At 38.9% G+C, this 20446-nt stretch overlaps 2 protein-coding genes and 2 pseudogenes across 2 annotated transcripts; 3 read left to right on the forward strand and 1 right to left on the reverse strand.

Moving 5' to 3' along the window:
- Window positions 1–1046: 1046 nt before the first annotated feature.
- On the reverse strand, window positions 1047–3158 carry LOC103417865 (pentatricopeptide repeat-containing protein At3g62470, mitochondrial-like; annotated as a pseudogene).
- A 56-nt stretch (window positions 3159–3214) lies between these two features.
- LOC139194428 (DNA mismatch repair protein MSH6-like) lies at window positions 3215–7961 on the forward strand (annotated as a pseudogene).
- Window positions 7962–8642: 681 nt separating this feature from the next.
- Window positions 8643–10473, forward strand: LOC139194436 (DNA mismatch repair protein MSH6-like). The gene is made up of 6 exons (XM_070819012.1): window positions 8643–8721; window positions 8931–9160; window positions 9243–9344; window positions 9435–9597; window positions 9970–10259; window positions 10354–10473. Exons 1-6 carry the CDS (start codon window positions 8643–8645, stop codon window positions 10471–10473), a joined length of 984 nt encoding a protein of 327 aa, XP_070675113.1.
- Window positions 10474–16055: 5582 nt separating this feature from the next.
- On the forward strand, window positions 16056–16809 carry LOC103406544 (probable calcium-binding protein CML18). Its single transcript, XM_008345532.4, has one exon. It carries the CDS (start codon window positions 16190–16192, stop codon window positions 16676–16678), a length of 489 nt encoding a protein of 162 aa, XP_008343754.1. The 5' UTR covers window positions 16056–16189; the 3' UTR covers window positions 16679–16809.
- Window positions 16810–20446: the final 3637 nt, after the last annotated feature.

A 20446-nucleotide genomic window follows, 5' to 3' on the forward strand; every position in this document is an offset into this window, starting at 1 on the left:
TTTAAGGCAAGAATTCTTTTTATATGTTTCCTATTATGCATAATAATTTTGAAAAATAAATTATGTCCTATCAGACTAACTCTAACGAAAAGACTCAAATCTAAATATTTGGGTTTAGACACAAAAAGATGCAACCCAAACCTAAAAACTTTGAGTTAGGACTTAAATGAAACCCAAATTTGGCTTCAGATTTGGTTGACTCAAACCTAAAAACTTTGAGTTAGTACTACGGTCTAGTGATATTTCTTTCCACTTGTAAGTAAGAGGTCTTAGGTTCGATTCTCACTAAATGTGAGTTTGAACAACATTATTGCTAGCTCATTGTGAGACTCAGCCCACTTCCCCACCCTTAGTGTAAATAATATCATTTGTTAAAAAAAATGAAGTGAGCCCCACTTTTTTTTAAACAGAGAAGTGGCTAAATTTATAACATAGTGCTCGACAGCTAGGCCCCGAGTTGTAGGAATCCTAGATGTCCAACAGCTACCTGGATTTCAATTTTGGCCTTTCGATTTCCGGACCATTTGGATTCAAATTTCATACTGAAACTCATATTTAAGTCTTTGGTGCATTGAAAAGACTTTGACTCATATTTAGCCTCAAATATCTTATTTGAGTCCAATTTTTCAGTGCATTGGAGATGACCTCACATTTCTTTTTAACAAAGTAATGGAGGAGGGTCTTTCACACTTGCAGTATCTTCCAATATTGGGAAACAATGGTGAAATAATTGATTGGGGACGAATAACATGTCTCATAACATATAGGTTAGCATAGGCAACAAATCAAGTGATATAGCTGAAGTACATAAAATCTGAACCAGATACAGCACCAAATAGGCAAATAATAGAGATGTGCACGAACTATGATAATATACAGCAGAAATTGTAGCTCTTCAATTAATGCCCAACATGTTGTTGATGCATGCTAAAACTTGAAGAGGTATGGAATGAGGGAACAGTTGGAAACCATGATGCTTCCTCCACCATTCCGCCACCTTTAAGGCTGAGTATCCTGGATCTTCGTCAAGTAACCAAGATTCATTGTCAACCATTTTCAATAGGATCTCTTCTCTTTACCCTTTTCCTCATCATCTCAGCCCACCTTGCAAAGACATTGGAGACTTCAAATTTACCAGCAAACTTCATCTTCTGCACCAACTCCTAAAAATGTCAGATTTCCCAGGTTTAGGGAAGTCGGTTGCAAACTTGGTTAAATCAAGCTGAGGTTTCATTCATTTCTCGACCATTCCCTCTAGATATTTACAGGCCTCTCCTGATCTTCCCTGATTTATAAGACCTCCAATGAGAATAGTATATGAGTTGTCATCAAGGCAAAACCCCTTCTGAATCATCTCATCCCATACTGCACGACCAATATGATAATTTCTCGTCTGAAAATAAGACTTCATGATCATGTTATAAATGTGTATTGATGGCTTAATGCCATTTTGAATCATCTTCTTGTATATCCGCACTACATCATCTGGCATTCGTTGCTGCCTCGTCATCACCTTAATCAAAGCATTGTATCCCATCAGGAGTGCAACCGTTTTCCTTCATATCTTTTAACAATCCATAAACTGTTTCCATCTTATTCTGATTTCCAAACCCTGTGATTAAGCACGAGTAAACAACAGCATCTAGCTGGCAGCCAGATTCTTGCATTTCATAGAAAGAGTCAACCGCTTCTTTCATCTATTTTTGCTTGCAGAAATCCTGAATCAGAACACTACATCTTCTAACGTTAGGAGATGGGCCCTTGGCTTTCATGACCTTAAACAACTTGATAGCATCAGACCTTTTATGACCCCTCAACAACCCTCTGAGCATTGTATTATGTGCAACAATATCATGCTTAAATCCCTTATCAACCATCTCATTCCACACCCTCCCTACCTCCATTAAATTTTTTGAGCTGCACCACCCGTTCAGTAGTGCAGTAAAAGTTTGTAAATTTGGTGTAAACCTCTCTTTCAACTTCTCGAAAAGCAATTGCATTTCTTTTACCAGCTTTGCCCTTCCATGAGTATCAAGCAAGCAATTAATCGTATCGACCCCAACTTTGAACTTGTAGTACTTCATCAATTCAAAAATGCCAATAGCTTTCTTCCTCTCCCTGACAACATCAAAAGCTTTAAAAAGCAATCACAAATGTTTCCTTTGTCAAAAGCTCTTTCACTCCCATTTCTTCAAGCAGCAACATTATGGTCTTAAACTGCCTAGTCTTTCCTAAAATGCTTATCATCGAATTAGAAGTCCTAAAATCATGAGAAAACCCTGGCTTTTGCCCTACCCAACAGAAGAACTGAAATGCGGGTTTTCTAACGTGCTGGAAGCTTTTCAACACTTCCACAACCAAATCATGCTACAAATGAATGCAACATTCATCAAGAACAACCTCCATGTTTCGATCTAAGGCAAACAATTTGTCGATCACCTTGCATACCATGTCGACCTCCTCCAAGTCTGCCCCAAAACTAACATGAACATTATCCCTCTTATCCTTGTCCTCACTATATAATGGCAACCATTGAAGTGTTAAAATTGGAGATTGTAGTGGGTGCAATTAGCAATTTTTCTTGTAGAATAAAGAGTGAAGTGGGGTGTGGCAAAAGAAATGGAATTTGACAATGAGAATGATAGAGATAAGGATGAGGAGGAGAATGAAGCAAACTAGGCAGGGTCAGAAAGCTACTACTAGGAAGGCAAAGTTGCTCTCGGCGGCGTCTTATTTCTCGTCCCTGCTAGAAAGAGCATATCTCAGCGGTGAAGCGGCAACGTAGGTGGACATCTGAGAGTGTGGTGTTGCTGGGTGCGGTCGAGAGTAAATGAGGTGGCTTTGGGCGGAAGATGAGGATCTTCTTAGAAAGAGAGACATTGGGCAGCCATTAATGGACCTTCTGGTAGTCTCTGGTTGAAGACAAGGAACAGACTGCTAAGTGCTTGAGACGGGGAGAGAGTGACTCAGTGAGAGAGAAAGCTTAAGGCTTCCCGCCAAACAGCATCGACCCCCGTAAGAGTTCCTGGGCATTTTTCACTGATTTTGCCGCCACATTAAAACGTTCTTCTCTTTTATTCGACAATCTCCAAACTCCTCCTCCCCCTTCTTCCGCCTTTTCGCTTACACTTCACGCAATTCCACCTTTCCACACCCATCAGTAAGCGTATCTCTCTTCTTCTTCTTCGCTAGATTAACACCTTCACAGACGGCGATGTCGGCGTCGTGTCGTCGAACCAATGGCCAATCACCACTGGTCAACCCACAGCGCTAAATCACTTTCTTCTTCTCCAAAGCCACTTCCACTCCATCACCAATTTCTTCCAAACAAACCCTAAACCCTAAATATGCCCCCATTTCTTCCAAGCGAACCCAAAACCTTAAATCTACCCTCATTTCTTCCAAACAAATCGTAAACCCTAAATCTACCCCCATTTCTTCCAGACAAACCCTAAATCCTAATCCGAATCCTAGTCTTGGTCATAGCCCTAGCCCCACAACCCCTTCGCCTCTCGATTCCAATCCCAGCTCCAAGACCAACCCCAAAAAATCCCATGGCCACGAGGTTGTCGAGAATAAGATCAAGGTTTACTGGCCCTTGGATAAGAACTGGTACCAAGGTTATGTCAATTGCTTCAATAAGTACAGTGGTAATCATTTAGTTTAGTACGACAATGCCGAAGAAGAAATGTTGAATTTGGAAATGTAGATGCCCAATTTCAAACATGTTTTTCTCAACTGCTTTGGTATGGAAACAGACAGCGCATGGATGCCAAAAGAAGACGCCCTGTAGATGCAAATTATGATCAAATAACTCTGTACTTGCCTCCCGGATTCTTAAAGAGTTTCAGGTGGCCTGGTAATTGCTTTCTTCTAGATAGATAAGTGGCATGAAGGGTTTTTGTGGCATTTACTATTATGAACACTCTTAATTCAGTGACATGTTAATATTTCAGAGATAATGGTGGGAGTTTAAGTCAAAGCACATGGACAAAGTTATCTTTTTCAAGGTATGCTCATCCTTACGAGTACCCAAGTAATGATAAATTATGCCACACAAATTCAGGGTCATTATTGCAGTCAAATGATGAATATCTCATTTTTGTTTTAGCAGATGGGCAAATTTTATGAACTTTTTGAAATGGATGCACATATAAGAGCAAAAGAACTTGGTCTGCAGTATATAAAGGTAATATATCTTGAAATTTTGTCTTAGTGTTGGCTTTATGGGCGGGCAATGGCACATAGTATTTTCTTTCTGTTGATGCACAAAATCAATGAGGACTTTGGTACAACAGAACGTGTTAAGTTTGTGACCTTCGCTAGATTGCTCCAGTCATTAGTGTGGATAAGTATGTAAATGGATAAAGACAGGGAAGCAAACACAAGATGTACATGGTTCACACAGATTGGCTACGTCCATGGAGTAGAAGAGTTCTCACTAATTGTGAAGGGTTTACACAAGTACATAGGTTCAAGCTCTCCTTTAGTAAGTACTAGTAAATGATTTAGTACAAATGACATTAGGAAATATTGTGAGAGAATGATCTCTATTTATAGAAGAGAGTTTCTAGTTTCATTCTGACATTGACACGTGTCATGTTGTGATTGGCTTCTGATGTTGACACGTGTTGCGCTATGATTGGCTTCTGATGTGGACATGTGTCGCGCTGTGATTGGGCTCCTGGTTTGAGAGAAACTCTTCTAGGTTCTTGACGGTATAACGTTGACCAATGCTCAGTAGTTTCGGGATTGGTCAAGTATGGTACAAACAGTGCTCCCCTAAGTTCCCGAGTGAGGGAAGCTTCTCGGTTGGGGACTTGCAAGATCCAAGCTATTGAGTAATCACGAAACTTCTAAGTACCGAAGTGTGGTATCATTTTCACTTGCCTTATCTGTCTCATATATAGATGTGGCATCTTCTCTAGAAGTACTTTTCCTCCATCCATGGGTGGTATCTTTAACCGATGAAGATGCACAAGGTAATGTATCAATTTCACTTGAAGCTTACTTGTAGTTTCAGGCTTGGTCAAGTGCGATACAAACCCTATAGTAGGAGTCCCCCAAGTCACCGAGCTAGGAGATTTGCCGAAGGGGGTAACATACAAGGTAAGCAATCAGACTTCCAAGCAAGCAACCTAGATCGGAGGTTCGACTTCGGCTTCCGGTTGATTGTTCTCCTTCTCCTTGTGTAGTAAACAGCAACAAGGATAAGGAGAAGCAAATGGAGAATAGATGATATAAGATACTTTTGCTTTTGAAAAGGTAACTTTCCACATGCTTATTCTTGAACTGGGCTGTAGGGTTTTCTGGTTTCCTACAGAGTATAAGGCCGACTCAAGAATTTGAGGGTCAAAACAAGTCCATCAAATCTAGAGTACGTTCGACCCTGATGATATGGGATACTTTTGTTGTTGACAAAGTAGTGGATGTATCAGCACGTGTTATGTTACGTTTGTCTCCACATGCTTCCTTGTATCCTTCTCACTTGGCCTATCTGTTCCTTAGGCAGATGTGGTATATTCTCTGGAAGCATAAAATGTTGAAGATGAGTACTTGAGAGCAATGCCAGGTAAGTAATCAGGCAAAGGGTTCCAGGCAGTCAGTTCCTAACTGGAAGCTTGATTCCAAGTGCTGACTGATTGCTCTCTTTCTCCTTGTCTTGCAGGTAAGAACAAGGCCAAAGGAAAAGACAGGGAAAAGGCATGATATGGGATACTCTTGCTTTTAACCCTAATGATATGAGATACTCTTGCTCTGGTGTGGCTTGTTTGCAGAGGTATTATCGGGAGGAAAAGAAGCTAAGTATTTCAAGAGACTCTGCTGAGAGTGCTCTCTCGGATGTGAAGAACAGTTGAGCATTTTTTTTTATTTGTAGGTCTGCCTGGCTGTAGAGGATGGAGGTCGACATATATAGGAGTCTTCCTAACAACAAGTAGTAGTGCTATTCCTTTAGTGGGTACTGGTAAATGATTTAGTACAAATGACATTAGGAAATATTGTGAAAGAATGATCTCTATTTATAGAAGAGAGTTTCTAGTTTCATTCTGACATTGACACGTGTCGTGTTGTGATTGGCTTCTGATGTTGACACTTGTCGCGTTATGATTGGCCTCTGATGTCGACATATGTCGCGCTATGATTGGCCTCCTGGTTGGAGAGAAACTCTTCTGGGTTCTTGACGGTATAACGTTGACCAGTGCTCAGTAGTTTCGGGATTGGTCAAGTATGGTACAAACACTTTTGTTTCTCATTTTTATCTTGATTGTTCTGAGATTTTGTATTGTTAGGATTGCTGAATGCATCCGTTGTGTTTCCTATTTGTTTTTCTTTAGTTACTGATTTGTCGTTGCCTGATATTAGGGTGAACAACTCCATTGTGCATTTCCGGAGAAGAATTTCTCAATGAACGTGGAGAAACTTGCTAGGAAGGTTGGTTTTACTCTTGTCACTCTATTTGGAGATATCTTTCTTACTCTATTTTATTAAAGTTCAGCATCTATGTGAAGCCTCTTTCACACTATGGCGGGAAATTTATTTAAGCTGCCTTGAGTGACTAGGGGTAGCAGACAGAAACACCTAAACAGATGGATCTTCGTCGTAAAGAGGATGGCTCTATAGATAAGGAATGCTCATTTTTCACTTGTCGGTCTGTATCCTTGAATTTTTGTCATCTGATTAATTTGATATTCTATGTTATAATTCTTACCGCTGCACGTTGTAATTTGATACCCGTATTGGAACTATTAATTAGAAGAATGGTATTAACTTCTGAATTTACCTTGGTGTATAGGTTGTGAAACGTGAAATATGTGCAGTGGTTACAAAAGGAACACTAACTGAGGGAGATATGCTGTCAGCAAACCCTGATGCTTCTTATCTAATGGCAGTGACTGAAAATTCTCAGAATTTGGCAAACGAAAATGCAGAGCGGGTATTTGGGGTTTGTGTAGTTGATGTTGCTACCAGCCGGGTCATTCTTGGGCAGGTATGAGTATGGTAGAACATCATTTTCATCTTGTTCTCTTAGTTATCTTGGATTATTCTCATCATTATATAGTTATATATGCACACATAATACAGTTGTTCCCTGAACTGGGCTGGATTATCACTCAATAAAGCAGTGGGGAGGGAAGGGGAGAGGGGTTCTTGGTAACCACTAAGCATAATAGGTGAAAATTTGTGCCTGTTATGAATGTAAAAGGTCTGATAGTGTGATCCTCTGCTGCCTGATGGAGTTTGTGGATGTATGCATTGCATTTCCATTATATTTTAGCTATCTGAGGACATATATAATCATTGGGGAAAGTTGTGACATTGTTACTCCTAATTACCATTTCATAAGATGCTGATGTAGATGTGTCATAAGGTCGTTTTAATGAATTTCTTGTTATGTATGATTGTGTTTTTTACTAGTATTTCTTTCCCAATACCAGTTTGGAGATGATCTAGAGTGCAGTGCCTTGTCTTGTCTCTTGTCTGAGCTGAGGCCTGTTGAAATTGTAAAACCTGCAAATCTACTTAGTCCTGAAACAGAGAAAGTGCTGATTAGGCATACAAGAAGTCCTCTAGTGAATGAGGTAGTCCCAGTATTGGAATTTTTGGATGCTGAGAGAACTGTTCAGGAAGTTAGAAGTATATACAGGCGTGCAGATGATCAATTGGTTTCTGGTTCTCCAAAGAAAGCCGGTTTTCATGGCAGTGATTCTCATTTAGAAGAAGATGGCTATGGCTGCTTGCCAGATGTGTTGTCAGAGATGGTGAGAGCAGGTGAGAATGGCATCTGGGCACTTTCAGCTCTTGGAGGTGCTCTTTTCTATTTAAAGCAGGCCTTCCTGGATGAGACAATACTCAGATTTGCAAAATTTGAGTTACTTCCAAGTTCTGGTTTTGGTGATACCGTAACAAAACCATACATGGTTCTTGACTCAGCTGCCCTAGAGAACCTTGAGATTTTTTAGAACAACAGAAATCGAGACTCTTCAGGGTAAACCTTTCATATTGTCTTAAGCTTTTCTGGTTTGTTTTTATTCCAATCCAAATTCTTAGATAATTTATTGCTCTGTGAAGGACATTGTATGCACAATTGAACCACTGTGTTACTGGATTTGGGAAGAGATTGCTTAGAACATGGCTTGCAAGACCTCTCTATCATGTAGAGTTAATAAAGCAACGCCAGGATGCTGTTGCAATTCTTCGGGTACTCCGTACATATTATATTAACATTTTACTTCTGGTTCTTATTTTTTCACTTGAACACTGAATCTTAGTGTACGGTATCTAGATGACTTGAACTGGATATCCAAGCACTTGGCCTTTCTAATATACAAATGTTATATATGCTTCTCTCTAGGGAGTTAATCTTCATTATGCACTTGAATTTCGTAAAGCAATTTCAAGGCTTCCGGACATGTAGCGGTTGCTTGTGCATGTCTTCTCTAGTAGGTAAAACTAGGAATAACAGTTGATATTATGCTTATGGAGAACTTACTCATGCTCCCAAAGAATGATTTACAGTAACCGAATGTGACTGGATGCAGTAATGCTTGCGGAAGGAATGCTAAGAAAGTGGTTTTATATGAGGATGCTGCAAAAAAAAACAGCTTCAGGAGTTTATTTCAGCTTTACGTGGTTGTGAACTCATGGCTCAAACATGTTGTTCTCTTAAAGTTATCTTGGAAAATGTTGAATCTGCACAACTTCATCATCTGCTGACACTGGGTATTGTTTGCTTTTTGCATTTATATTTGTATTATTTTAAAAGATATAGTTTTCTTTTTGTGTTTATAGTTGTATTATTTCAAAGGATATAATTTCTCATCTTATATCTTTCCATAAGAAAGTTTTCGTATAGGTTCATTGTTTTGGTACATGCATGCATCCTTCATTGTTAAAGAAATCTTGGCATCTTATTGTTCATTGTTTTACAGGTAAAGGTTTTCCTGATGTCAACTCAGTTCTAAAACATTTCAAGGATGCCTTTGATTGGGTACAAGCCAATAATTCAGGTCGTATAATACCTCATGAAGGAGTCAATATTGAGTACGACTCTGCTTGTGAAAAAGTAAAGGAGATAGAATCTCATTTAACAAAACGCCTCCAAGAACACAGAAAGTTACTGGGAGATAAATCGTTAAGAACTTCTATGGAAGACAAATCGGCATTTTGATTTCCGAGTAGTGTACTTTTAAGTAGAAACGTTACGATATCTTGTAACTCGGTCTTCTGTTGGTCTGTTGCAGATCACTTATGTCACAATCGGAAAAGATTCTTACCTATTGGAAATGCCAGAAAGTCTGTGCAGTTGTATTCCTCCAGATTATGAGTTACGTTCGTCCAAAAAGGTAATTCGAAAAATCTTTGGAATGGTGAATTAAGTAGCTTTGACGGTTTTATATTAATACGATCATGCCTTCCTTGTGTTTAACATGCAGGGTTTCTCGAGGTACTGGACCCCAGATATTAAGAAGTCATTGACAGAGCTCTCGCAAGCTGAAACTGATAAGGAGTCCTCACTAAGAAGCATTTTGCAGAGGTTAATTGGACGTTTCTGCGAGCATCGTCTTAAATGGAGACAATTGGTCTCTGTGACTGCAGGTGTGCAATCTTTTCCCCTCTGCATTGGCTGCTTTGTTTTGATCGATTTTGGTCAAACTTTGGTGGATTGACTGGAGTCTGGAGCATAGTTTGTCATTCGCCTTTTTTTAGTGAGTGCATTCTGCTATGTATGCAATATAAGAGGAATCACACACACACACACATAAGAGTACTGCTAGGTGATTGATTCCCCGAACGATGTAGCTATGTGATTGTAACAAATATGGGTCCATTTTAAACAAATTTAACTCTAGTTAATTTCGAAGCATTTTGGTTAAACAAATTCTAAAAATGTGTTTCTAGAAACAAGTCCATGAGTCTAGTAACTAGTGTCTATATTATGTTCACTGCTGATATTGACCCCACATGCAGAAATCGATGTTTTAATCAGTCTAGCAATTGCAAGTGATTATTTTGAAGGACCCTCTTGTCAGCCAGTTGTCATGAGTTCATCATGTACTGATGAAGTACCTCGTTTTTCTGCAAAAAGTTTGGGCCATCCTGTTCTTAGAAGTGATTCTTTAGGAAAGGGTACATTTGTATCCAACGACATTTCCAATGGAGGTTCTGGCCATGCAAGCTTTATCCTTCTCACTGGTCCTAACATGGGTGGAAAGTCTACTCTTATTCGCCAAGTTTGCTTGGCTGTGATTTTAGCACAGGTAAGGTAGTCTTTTTCTTATTGTCTGAATTTCTTACTTTTGTTATTCATTGTCTTGTAATGTGTGATCATTTTTGCTTTTGTTTCTTCGGCAGTTAGGAGCAGATGTTCCTGCAGAGAGCTTTGAGCTATCTCCTGTTGACCGAATCTTTGTTCGTATGGGTTCCAAAGATAATATCATGGTAGTCCTAAGTACATTTCTGTCCATTCTCTGAAGGGGCCTGACTTAGAAATCTACGTGTGCTTCTATCCCAAGGATTGATTATGATGATGATGATGAAAAGTCGCTGAAATTGAGGAAAACTAATGAAAATGGTTTAAAAACTTTGAGTTTTAACGATAATGACAAAATAAAAGGTAAAGTGAATAGTACCATGATTGACTTTTTAGTGTAAAAATATGGTTTTCGTTAAAGTGAACAGTACCGGGAGTTTTTTGTTAAAGTTCCCAAATTATTTATTATGATTATGAAACTTGTACTGTACTACTGTAAGGATAACTTTTTTTTTAATTCATCAATTACTTGGCAGAGAAATTGAACTCCGAACATAAGCGATGTTCTTGGTTTTGGCATTGGCAACATTGTCTCATCATCCTATCATGAAATAATTGGTTTTTTTTACTCTTAGTTTCTTGTTAAGTTATTTTTTTTTAAATGATATTATCTACATTAGGGGGGGGGGACGTTTAGCCTCACAATGGGCTAGCAATAATGTGGTTCAAATTCATTTTTGGCAAGAATCGAACTTAAGACCTCTCAGTAAAAAGAAATACTAGTATATCATAGCACTAAGAGGTCTTAAGTATGGCCACGTCGCGAATGTAACGTATGCTCCCTACAAATATTGGTTGTTCCAATTTACATGATCCTAACAAAGCGCCACCAGCATGGATGTCACAATTTATTTATTTTTTAGAACAAACGATAGTATCTACGATAAGGCCAACTCCAACTCTTGGTGTAAGTCTCAAAATTTGGGTTCCTCCCAAAACACAAAATGACACACCCCGACCCGGAATGTCCACTAGGACTCCGAATCGAGCTGTGCTGGCCGACACCTGGAAGGTGGCGAAGCCATAAAATGTGATGATGTGGAAAAATGTGAATAAATTTAAACCTAAGAGTGCCTAAATACCCGAATGCACTGGTGAGTGGGAGTGAACCCACTTCACATGTGACATTAGAGCATAAGCAAGTACAGAAGAGTGAATTAAGAATCGTACCCTCGAGATAATCTCCAATATTAAGAATTGCCACGAATCTTCGACGATAAGAAAACTCAGCTAAGAAAACCTAGGTGAAGACAAGCCAAGGGTGAGTGGCCCTGTAAATAAAATTTTAATAGAAACCATATAAACCATTATAACCCCTCGCTACAACACTTGTATAATTTCCAAAAAAATCATAAACATACCACAACACAGCATCTCGTCAGCAATATCAAAAAATCATGTGATTAATAACTCATACTAGTACGCAAGTTGGAGTCACCTATGGTGACCTGTACGACCTACCCGTATTTCATCACATATACTAGTTCATCACATATGCTAACTTATCACGTATTCATCACGTCTGCTAGCTCATCACATATTTATCACATATGCTAGCTCATCACGTATTCATCACATATGCTAGCTTATAAGTCGAAGTCACCTCTAGTGACCTGTATGACTTATTCATATCTCATCACATATCTCATCACATGTCTCATCAATCATGGCTAGCATGTAAGTCGGAGTCGTCTATAGTGACATGTACGACACAACGCCTGCAAATGAGTCGGAACCACTATAGTGGTTTGTACGACTAGACTGGGTGTAAATGAATATGCTCAAGTGCTACGATCACGTGAAGAGTCACCTACAAGTCGGAACCACCTATAGTGGTCTGTACGACAGACATGTGCACCTACCTTGAATTCAAGGTGAGCATATGGTGTGGGAGGTGAACATTACGTAAAGGGTTGTGCCCTGACCACGGGCGGGAGCACTAACACCGGGGTGCATGTTTATGAGCTTTAAATACATCTAGTACAACATGTACGACTCATAAGCAACCTATACGACAATGCCGGAGTTGCCTACTATTGCAACCTATACGACAGTGTCGGAGTTGCTTAAAATATAAATGTAGTCATACCATAACCCCATTAATTCAACTAATACCGTATACTTACCTGAACTTACATGCGCCTCCTCAGCATCATTTAGCATAACATAATTCAAAACAATGTAACACTTCGAATATAACACATTTTAGACATAGCATGAAATGCATAACTCAACTTAAAACATTTCTGGAAACCATAAAGCATATATGTATATATGTATATGTATATGTATATGCATATACATATACATATACATATACATGTATATGTATATATATATATATATGTAATGTATATGTATAAACAAATGCCCACTCACATTGCTCAATTCCCCAAACAATGCTATTGTCTCAATTATTTAGTCTCATTTATTATATAGTTGCATCTAATGTCTTGCTAGACTGTCTCAAGCCATTTGTAATTCACAATAATCGTAAGCCATAATTATAGACATTTATGAAATTATCAATCACATATATATATATATATATATATATATATATATAAAATATACGATGGAAAGGAAAAGACCCACTCACCTGAGGCCCATGCTATGATTCTCTAGCACCCACATCGAGGCGTCCCGAACGATTGGTGCCTATGGCCAAGGTCAATTTGGCCTGGAAAGGCTCCAATTTCATCAAACCCGCCGGAAAACCCTATGATTTGGGTGTTTCCAATTCGACTCCAAAACTGTTCCAACGCCCCAACCAATGCTTGGGCTTTATTCCAGAGTTCAAGGAGAACCTAATGGTGGAGGAAATTGATGGGATTTCATTCAGGATTTGATGAATTTTCCCCAAAAGTTCCGCGGCATCGTGGCCACATACACCATGAAAAGGACATCCTTGCTTCGAATCTAAGGGTGATTAACTAAGGAGGAGGAGCATGATGATGGTTTTAGGTGAGGGAAGTCCTAATTCGCCAGAAAAATGGTGAATATTGCTTCGAAATCAACTCGGGGTGACCGGTTTTGGAAATGGGTCATGGGTTGGGGATGGGTCAAGGAGAAAGGGCGGGTTGGGTGCTCTGCACCTCCCTCATTTCCTCTCCTTTTCCCTCATCTCATTGGTCTCTCTCTAACTCTTCCTTCTCCCCCCATTGGGCAATCCCCTTTTCCCCCAGTTTTTTTATTCTCTTTCCCCCTGCCACTCCCGTGGCTTTTCTTCTTATTTTTTATTTTTTACCAAATATATCTAAAAATAATATATAAAAACTAATAAATAGTACTCATACAAAGTACTTCACAAATTGTAGTTCTGCAAAACCTCCTTCGTAAATTCGATTTCCATTATGCTTGTGTCTACACGTCCGTATTGTCGAGTACTTCGAAAATACGCTAAAAGAGAAGCTCATACACATCACGGAAGGACGGTCAACAAAAGTCAATATTCTTGCCTCTAGGGCATTTTCGTCAATTCATGCTTTTAAAATTACAACAACCATAATTTTTAGGGACGGGCTGTCACACAAAAACACTCCAACCTTTGACCTAAAAATTAGGTTATGGGTTAAAACTTCAAAATTGGGCAAATTCCAGCCAAATAATAGGTTTGGGTTAGTGGGCTGGCCGGCACACTTATGCGAGTGGAAAACCAACATGTGCACTTCACTTGCCCAAAATCACGCGCAAACACATGCCAACACGCTAGGCCTGCAAGCTGGCAACCCCACCCACCCATGTGGGTTATGTCGGCTACTTGTCTGGCACCCATCAGAGCCCAACGACTCTTTTTCTCATCCAAAGGCTTTGCTTCATTGGAAGGTTCAAATTTGTTTTAGTTTTTAGTTTATATTAAGAAATTTATTGAATCCAATGACTGAGATCGAATATGATTAAATCTAATGGTGAGAAAAAAGATTTAACAGCTAAAATTGAAATCCAACAGCTAAAATAATTTAACTATAAATTCACCTAAAAACTCTATAAATACCTATGTATTTGTTCAAACATCCATGCAAAATTCAATTTTCTCCTACAATTCTTCTAATTTTTCTTTCTACCATCTCCCAAAACCATGTTTTTGTTCATGTGTTTTGTGTTTATACATCTCTATTATGTGTTTCATATTTTTTCATAGTGTTTCATGAGTTTCATGTGTCGGTTTAGTGATTTTTCAATGTTTATCGGAATTTAAATATTTTTAGGTTAAAATGTTCATAAAATTCATTTATGATAGTACACATAATATTTTTTTTTTAAAGTTAATTTTTTTAATTTAAAAAAAATAGCTTAAATTCATTCTTTAATAATCTGGGGCTAAAATTTTAGGCCAGAAGAGTCAGATCAAAAAAGCTAATTTTGAGTTAAAACCTAAATTTTGTGGGCTAAAAATTTTGGGTTTTACTCCAAGGGTTGGAGATGGTCTAAGGGGGTGTGGGAGTGGGCTAAGCCTTTATAATGGGGTGGGAGTGGGCTAAGCCTTATAATGGGTTTGTCATAATAATGTGATTCAAGTTTTTCTTTGGCTATAATCAAACATAAGACTTCTTATTTACAAGTGAAGAGGAATACTACTAGATCGTAGTACTAAGCGGCATTAAATCTGATTCCCGCCATCACACATCTCCATAAATGGCCTTTTTTGTTTGAAATAATTTTTAGGAGCAAAATAAAAAAAAGAAATTGTCGTGTAAGAAGTTCGAACTCTTGCGGGGGATCCCCATGCACTTAACAAGCACACGCCTTAACCACTCGGCCAAAGTGACTGTTGATGACATTGGATGTCACATCCCGGCCCAGGGTCCACCACATTCCGGGCCCGCTCCACCACCGTAGCACGATATTGTCCGCTTTAGGCCCCGACTACGCCCTCACGGTTTTGTTTTTGGGAACTCACACGAGAACTTCCTAGTGAGTCACCCATCATGGGATTGCTCTCGCTTGCTACTGGCTTAACTTCGAAGTTCCGATAGAACCCGAATCTAGTGAGTTCCCAAAAGGCCTCATGCTAGGTAGGGATGGGAATATACATGTAAGGATCACTCCCCTAGGCGATGTGGGATCTTACATTGGAGGCGACTCATCTTTTTTAATTAATTATTTAATTAATCAAAGTGTTTGTTCCTAATTTCCTATCGACGGATATATTGAATATCGATATAGACATCTATAGATTTTAATGGAAAAAATAGAAATTTAAAATGAAATTTTAGGGATTGTCAAACATTGGTTTGGACAAAATATAAAATTTCTCTGATATTTAACAGATATATAAGAAATATCGACGATATATGCCCATTTTTACCTAAACTTAGGAGTTTCTTCGAAAAAATGTGAAGTTTAGACTTAACCCCAATTTCTATATCTTCTGTAATTTTTTTAATATTTCTACGAAAATATCGACTTTATCGAAGAAATTTTTAAACCATGATTATATCTGATCCACCGCCTATCACACGTCTCCATATTTGCCTTTTCAACTTGAAATAATTTTTAGGAATGAGCCAAGTATTTATCGAAAAATTAAAAATAAACAAAAATTAAAAAGAAATCATCACCTAAGAGGTTCGAACCTTAACCACTCACCCCAAGCGACTGCTGATGACGTTGCAGGCCACTCATCATTTTTAATTAATTACTTAATTAATCAAAGTCTTTGTTCCTAATTTCCTATCGTTTAGTGATCTTTATATTTATCTTCACCCTATTCACAATGTTAGTTGAATTATTTGTGCCGGCCATGACCATATTATGCATTATATATCTTCACCCTAATTTACTCTCATCGCAATAACCTACTCATGCAAGATCATTAGTAGTACCAGTAGTAGCACTAGAAGCAAACAATATAAATCGGTTGCGGCGGCGGCGAATATGGAGGAGGAGCAGATGGCACAGCTGCGCAAGATCTTCCGATCGTTTGACGGCAACAAAGACGGCAGCTTGACCGAGCCGGAGTTGGGGTCACTGCTGCGGTCGCTTGGGCTGAAGCCGAGCCATGAGCAGCTGCAGGCTCTGATTCGAAAGTCGGATACCAACCACAACGGATTGGTCGGGTTCTCGGAGTTCGTGGCGCTGATGAGGCCGGACCTCAACGGACTCTTGCAAGACGACGCCAGGTGCCCGTGTTCGTACAGTGAGGATCAGTTGAGGGAGATGTTCAGCATGTTCGACAGGGACGCCAACGGGTACATCAGCCCGGCGGAACTGGCCCACTCGATGGCCAAGCTGGGCCACCCACTCACGGTTCAGGAGTTGTTCGGCATGATGAACGAGGCGGATACCGACCGCGATGGCCTTATCGATTTTCACGAGTTTTCCAGGGCCATCACCTCAGCCGCTTTCCTTAATATCAATGCTTAATTGAGTGCATATTTTGATAATGAATGAATCAGTATTATTCAAATAGCAACAAGTTCATATGCATCATGCATGTATTGTAATTATTTCCAAAAATACTGAGGTGAATTAATGAGTAGGTTTTTGTTTTTCAATATACTTTTGAAATATGAGAGATATAGATTAGTACTTTTGAAAAGTTCATATTACTTTAGTCTAAAGAAGGCTTTTCAATTGCACTGTACAAATTAACAGTGTTTTGAACCACATTTCAGTTTATTTACAAGATTACCACCGCCTCTTCAGTTTCAGATTGAAAATTTCGATTTATTTATGAAATAGCCACCCCTCAGACTGCACGTGTCGACCATCGTAGAAAGGGTGGGGGATGGAAGCAAACCCGATTTTGTTCCAGAGATCTCTTCGAATACAAACCCATTTTGCTCCAGAGCTCTTCAACGACAAAGTTGATTCGGCGCCTCGCCATCGCACACCTCGCCTTCCCCTAGCCATCGCACACCTCGCCTTACCTTGCCACCGCACTCCTTACGAGAACTCGAATCAATGGTAACGTGCCAATTGTATATATTTTTTGTCGATTTTTATCATTATTCTGGAAATTAGGGTTTGATCTAAATTTTGTGTGGCTATGCTTCAGCCAAAACTCACGGATTAGGCTGAGAGAGATATATATGGGAGGATTTGTGGACGGATTTCAGGGAGAGAGGTGTGGGATGGCAGGGAGAGGAAGGGAAAGGTAGAAGTGAGGCTGCCAAAAAGGGTGTTAGGGTTGATTTTTTTCTCCTCAAATCAATTGTTGGTGTCGGTGATTGAACGAGCATTGGTTAGAGGGGAACTTTGATTTCCTTTGTTTCTGAACTGGAATGGGGTCGATGGGACCATGCTCTTTTGCACGTTCAGATGAGTGATTACAGGGATTTGTGGGTAGGGAGAGTGATTTCAGGGATTGGTAATCCCATCCCGTGTTTTCCCCTCATCTCTGTCGCACTCAATCTCTCTCTAATCCTTTCTCTTTCACTCTCTTGCCATGGATTTGGAGGGGACTGATGGGAGGGAGATGGGCGAGGTAATCAGATTGAGTTTTTTAGGGGGTTTGTGGGGTTTTTTTTAGAGATTTTTCTGTGAAAGCATTGTTGTTGTATGAATTTCTTTTATTGTGGGTTTTGATTGTTTGGTTATAATTTTGGGTATCTGTTTTGGTTTTTTGAATCAGTTTTTGTGTAAGTCAAAGTTTTGTGTGGATGATCGTTGGTTCTAAACGAATCGAGCTACATATATTGTGACATCTCACATCACCCAAGAGAGTGATCCTTAAATGTATATTCTCATCTCTACCTAGCACAAGGCCGTTGGAACTCCGAAGTTAAGCGAGCAGGTGGCCAGAGCACTCCCATGATGGGTGACCCACTGGGAAGTTGCTCGTGAGTTCCCAGAAACAAAACCGTGAGGACGTGGTCAGGGCCCAAAGCGGACAATATTGTGCTACAGTGGTGGAGCGGGCCCGGGAAGTGGTCCGCCCCGGGCCGGGATGTGACAAATTGGTATCAGAGCCAATCCCTGGCCGGAAGTGTGCCGACGATGACGTCGGGCCCCTAAGGGGGTGGATTGTGACATCCCACATCGCCCAGGAGAGTGATCCTTAAATGTATATTCCCATCCCTACCTAGCATAAGACCTTTTGGGAGCTCACTTCGGGTTCCGTCGGAACTCCGAAGTTAAGTGAGAAGGTGGCCAGAGCACTCCCATGATGGGTGACCCACTGGGAAGTTGCCCGTGAGTTCCCATAAACAAAACCATGAGGACGTGGTCGGGGCCCAAAGCAGACAATATTATGCTACGGTGGTGGAGCGGGCCCGGGAAATGGTCCGCCTCGGGCCGGGATGTGACATATATGGCTTTGCTTCCCATCTACTGAAAACGTTACCCTTCTTCGCTCTACAAATTCCCTTCTAACTGTCCACACTTATACAAAACCAAAAACCAATTTTATAAATTTTGATCAGATTTTTCTTCGGATTAGAGAGAGAAAGGTTCATATATTTTTGCTATCTTCGGAGAGAGAGGATTTGAGGTGGGTGGAGTGATGAGTGTTTAGGATTTTTTACGGGAGGGATGAGAAAAGAGTAAAAACGATCAGGAAAGTTGAATTCTTTCTCTGAAATTTCGTCAACACTTTGTAAGAACTCCAATTCTTTCTCTCATATTTCATCCGTTTCTGTTAATTTTTGTAAATTTTCAGATTATGGGTCATTCCTAATTTCCATTTTTTCTTTGGGGTTATGTTATTTTGATGGAAAAAGGCCGTATTAGCAAATAGATAATACTAGCTATTAATGCCCGCGCGTTGCTGCGGGAATACAAATTGACTTTCTAGCAATGTATAAATTTGAGTTAGTATCAATGTAACAGTAATTATTCTAAATAAAATTACCATAGTGAAGGAAAGAATTTTATTTGCTATAGAAAAATTGTAGTTTTGATACCTTATAAAGGTAACTTGTTTAAAATGATTGATTGGGTAGAACTATTGTACCACCTAGAGGAAAGAAAACACAATGAGTTATTGAGATATTCTTATACACAAAAAGAAAACACTTGAAACTGAATGAACAAAATATTCAAACATGGAAAGCACATCATGAGGGATAATCTATCGTTTTTGGCCAAGTGACGAATGATATCTTGAGTACCGAGAGAGAAAAAAGTAGTTCAACATTATTTTATGATACATGTTGGGTTAGTCTTGTATTTCACTTTATTTATACAATAGACTACTGATATGATTACAACCCTGCCAATATCACCCCTAGTATTGGGTGTCCATCTAATCTAACTTAAATTTCTTCTTCAATCTTGGATATACATAATGCTACAGTTTAAGTTTTACTAGACAAAAAAATTGTCAGCCTAAATGAGTATTTAGTTTTATAAATAGATGATAAAACTGCAACTTAGTTGAATCAAAGACAATGAAAATTGAATATTATTTACCATAAACTGACATGCAAATTTAAATGGAAGAATGCAAATGAAGAGAATTCGCTTCATCGTGTTCAGCAAGGAAATAAATAGTGATGAAAACAAATTACGGCCAAAATCTATACGATATGTTACAAACCATGATATAAATTATTGCATCAAAGTTGTATCCTAAAAGAAAATTCAAACTTCTATATGAACCCAATGTATGATTTTTGTATGTACCTTGGTGGATTCATTCTCTGGATGAGTTTCTCATACTCATCATCCATGTTATGTGAAAAGCTCATTCTAACTTCTACAGCAAGTCACCAAAAAAAAAAAAGAAAAATAAAATTAGACAAAAGGTTGAGAGAATAAAAAGGAATCAATTGGTATAGGATTTGGATCAATGATGTTAATTTGTTTATATAAGTGATTTGGCTGTGTACCAGAAGCTTCTTAAGCTCAAGTTACAAATTTTATGCACATTATAGATATTTAAATTATGGAGAGGGGTAGCATATACCTTATAACTTTTTGCAAGCTGGACATGTCCATTGTGAACAGCAATATAATTTTTTTCCTAAGGCATTGGAAAAAGTATATTTAAACTTGTAATCAGATTAAACTGTAATTATATGATAGAAAACCATACAGTACAAAGATTGAAAAAAAAAAAAAAAAAGCCGAACACAATTAGTCTTGAAAAAGACTTATTAGTCAAGAATGGTTAATAACAGAAAATACAAATCACCGATGGAATAATGAGGAAAAATAAGAGCAGCCAAACTTGTATAGCATTAGGGTGAA

This window comes from Malus domestica, chromosome 01, assembly GCF_042453785.1.
Source record: "Malus domestica chromosome 01, GDT2T_hap1".
Taxonomy (NCBI): Eukaryota; Viridiplantae; Streptophyta; class Magnoliopsida; order Rosales; family Rosaceae; genus Malus; species Malus domestica.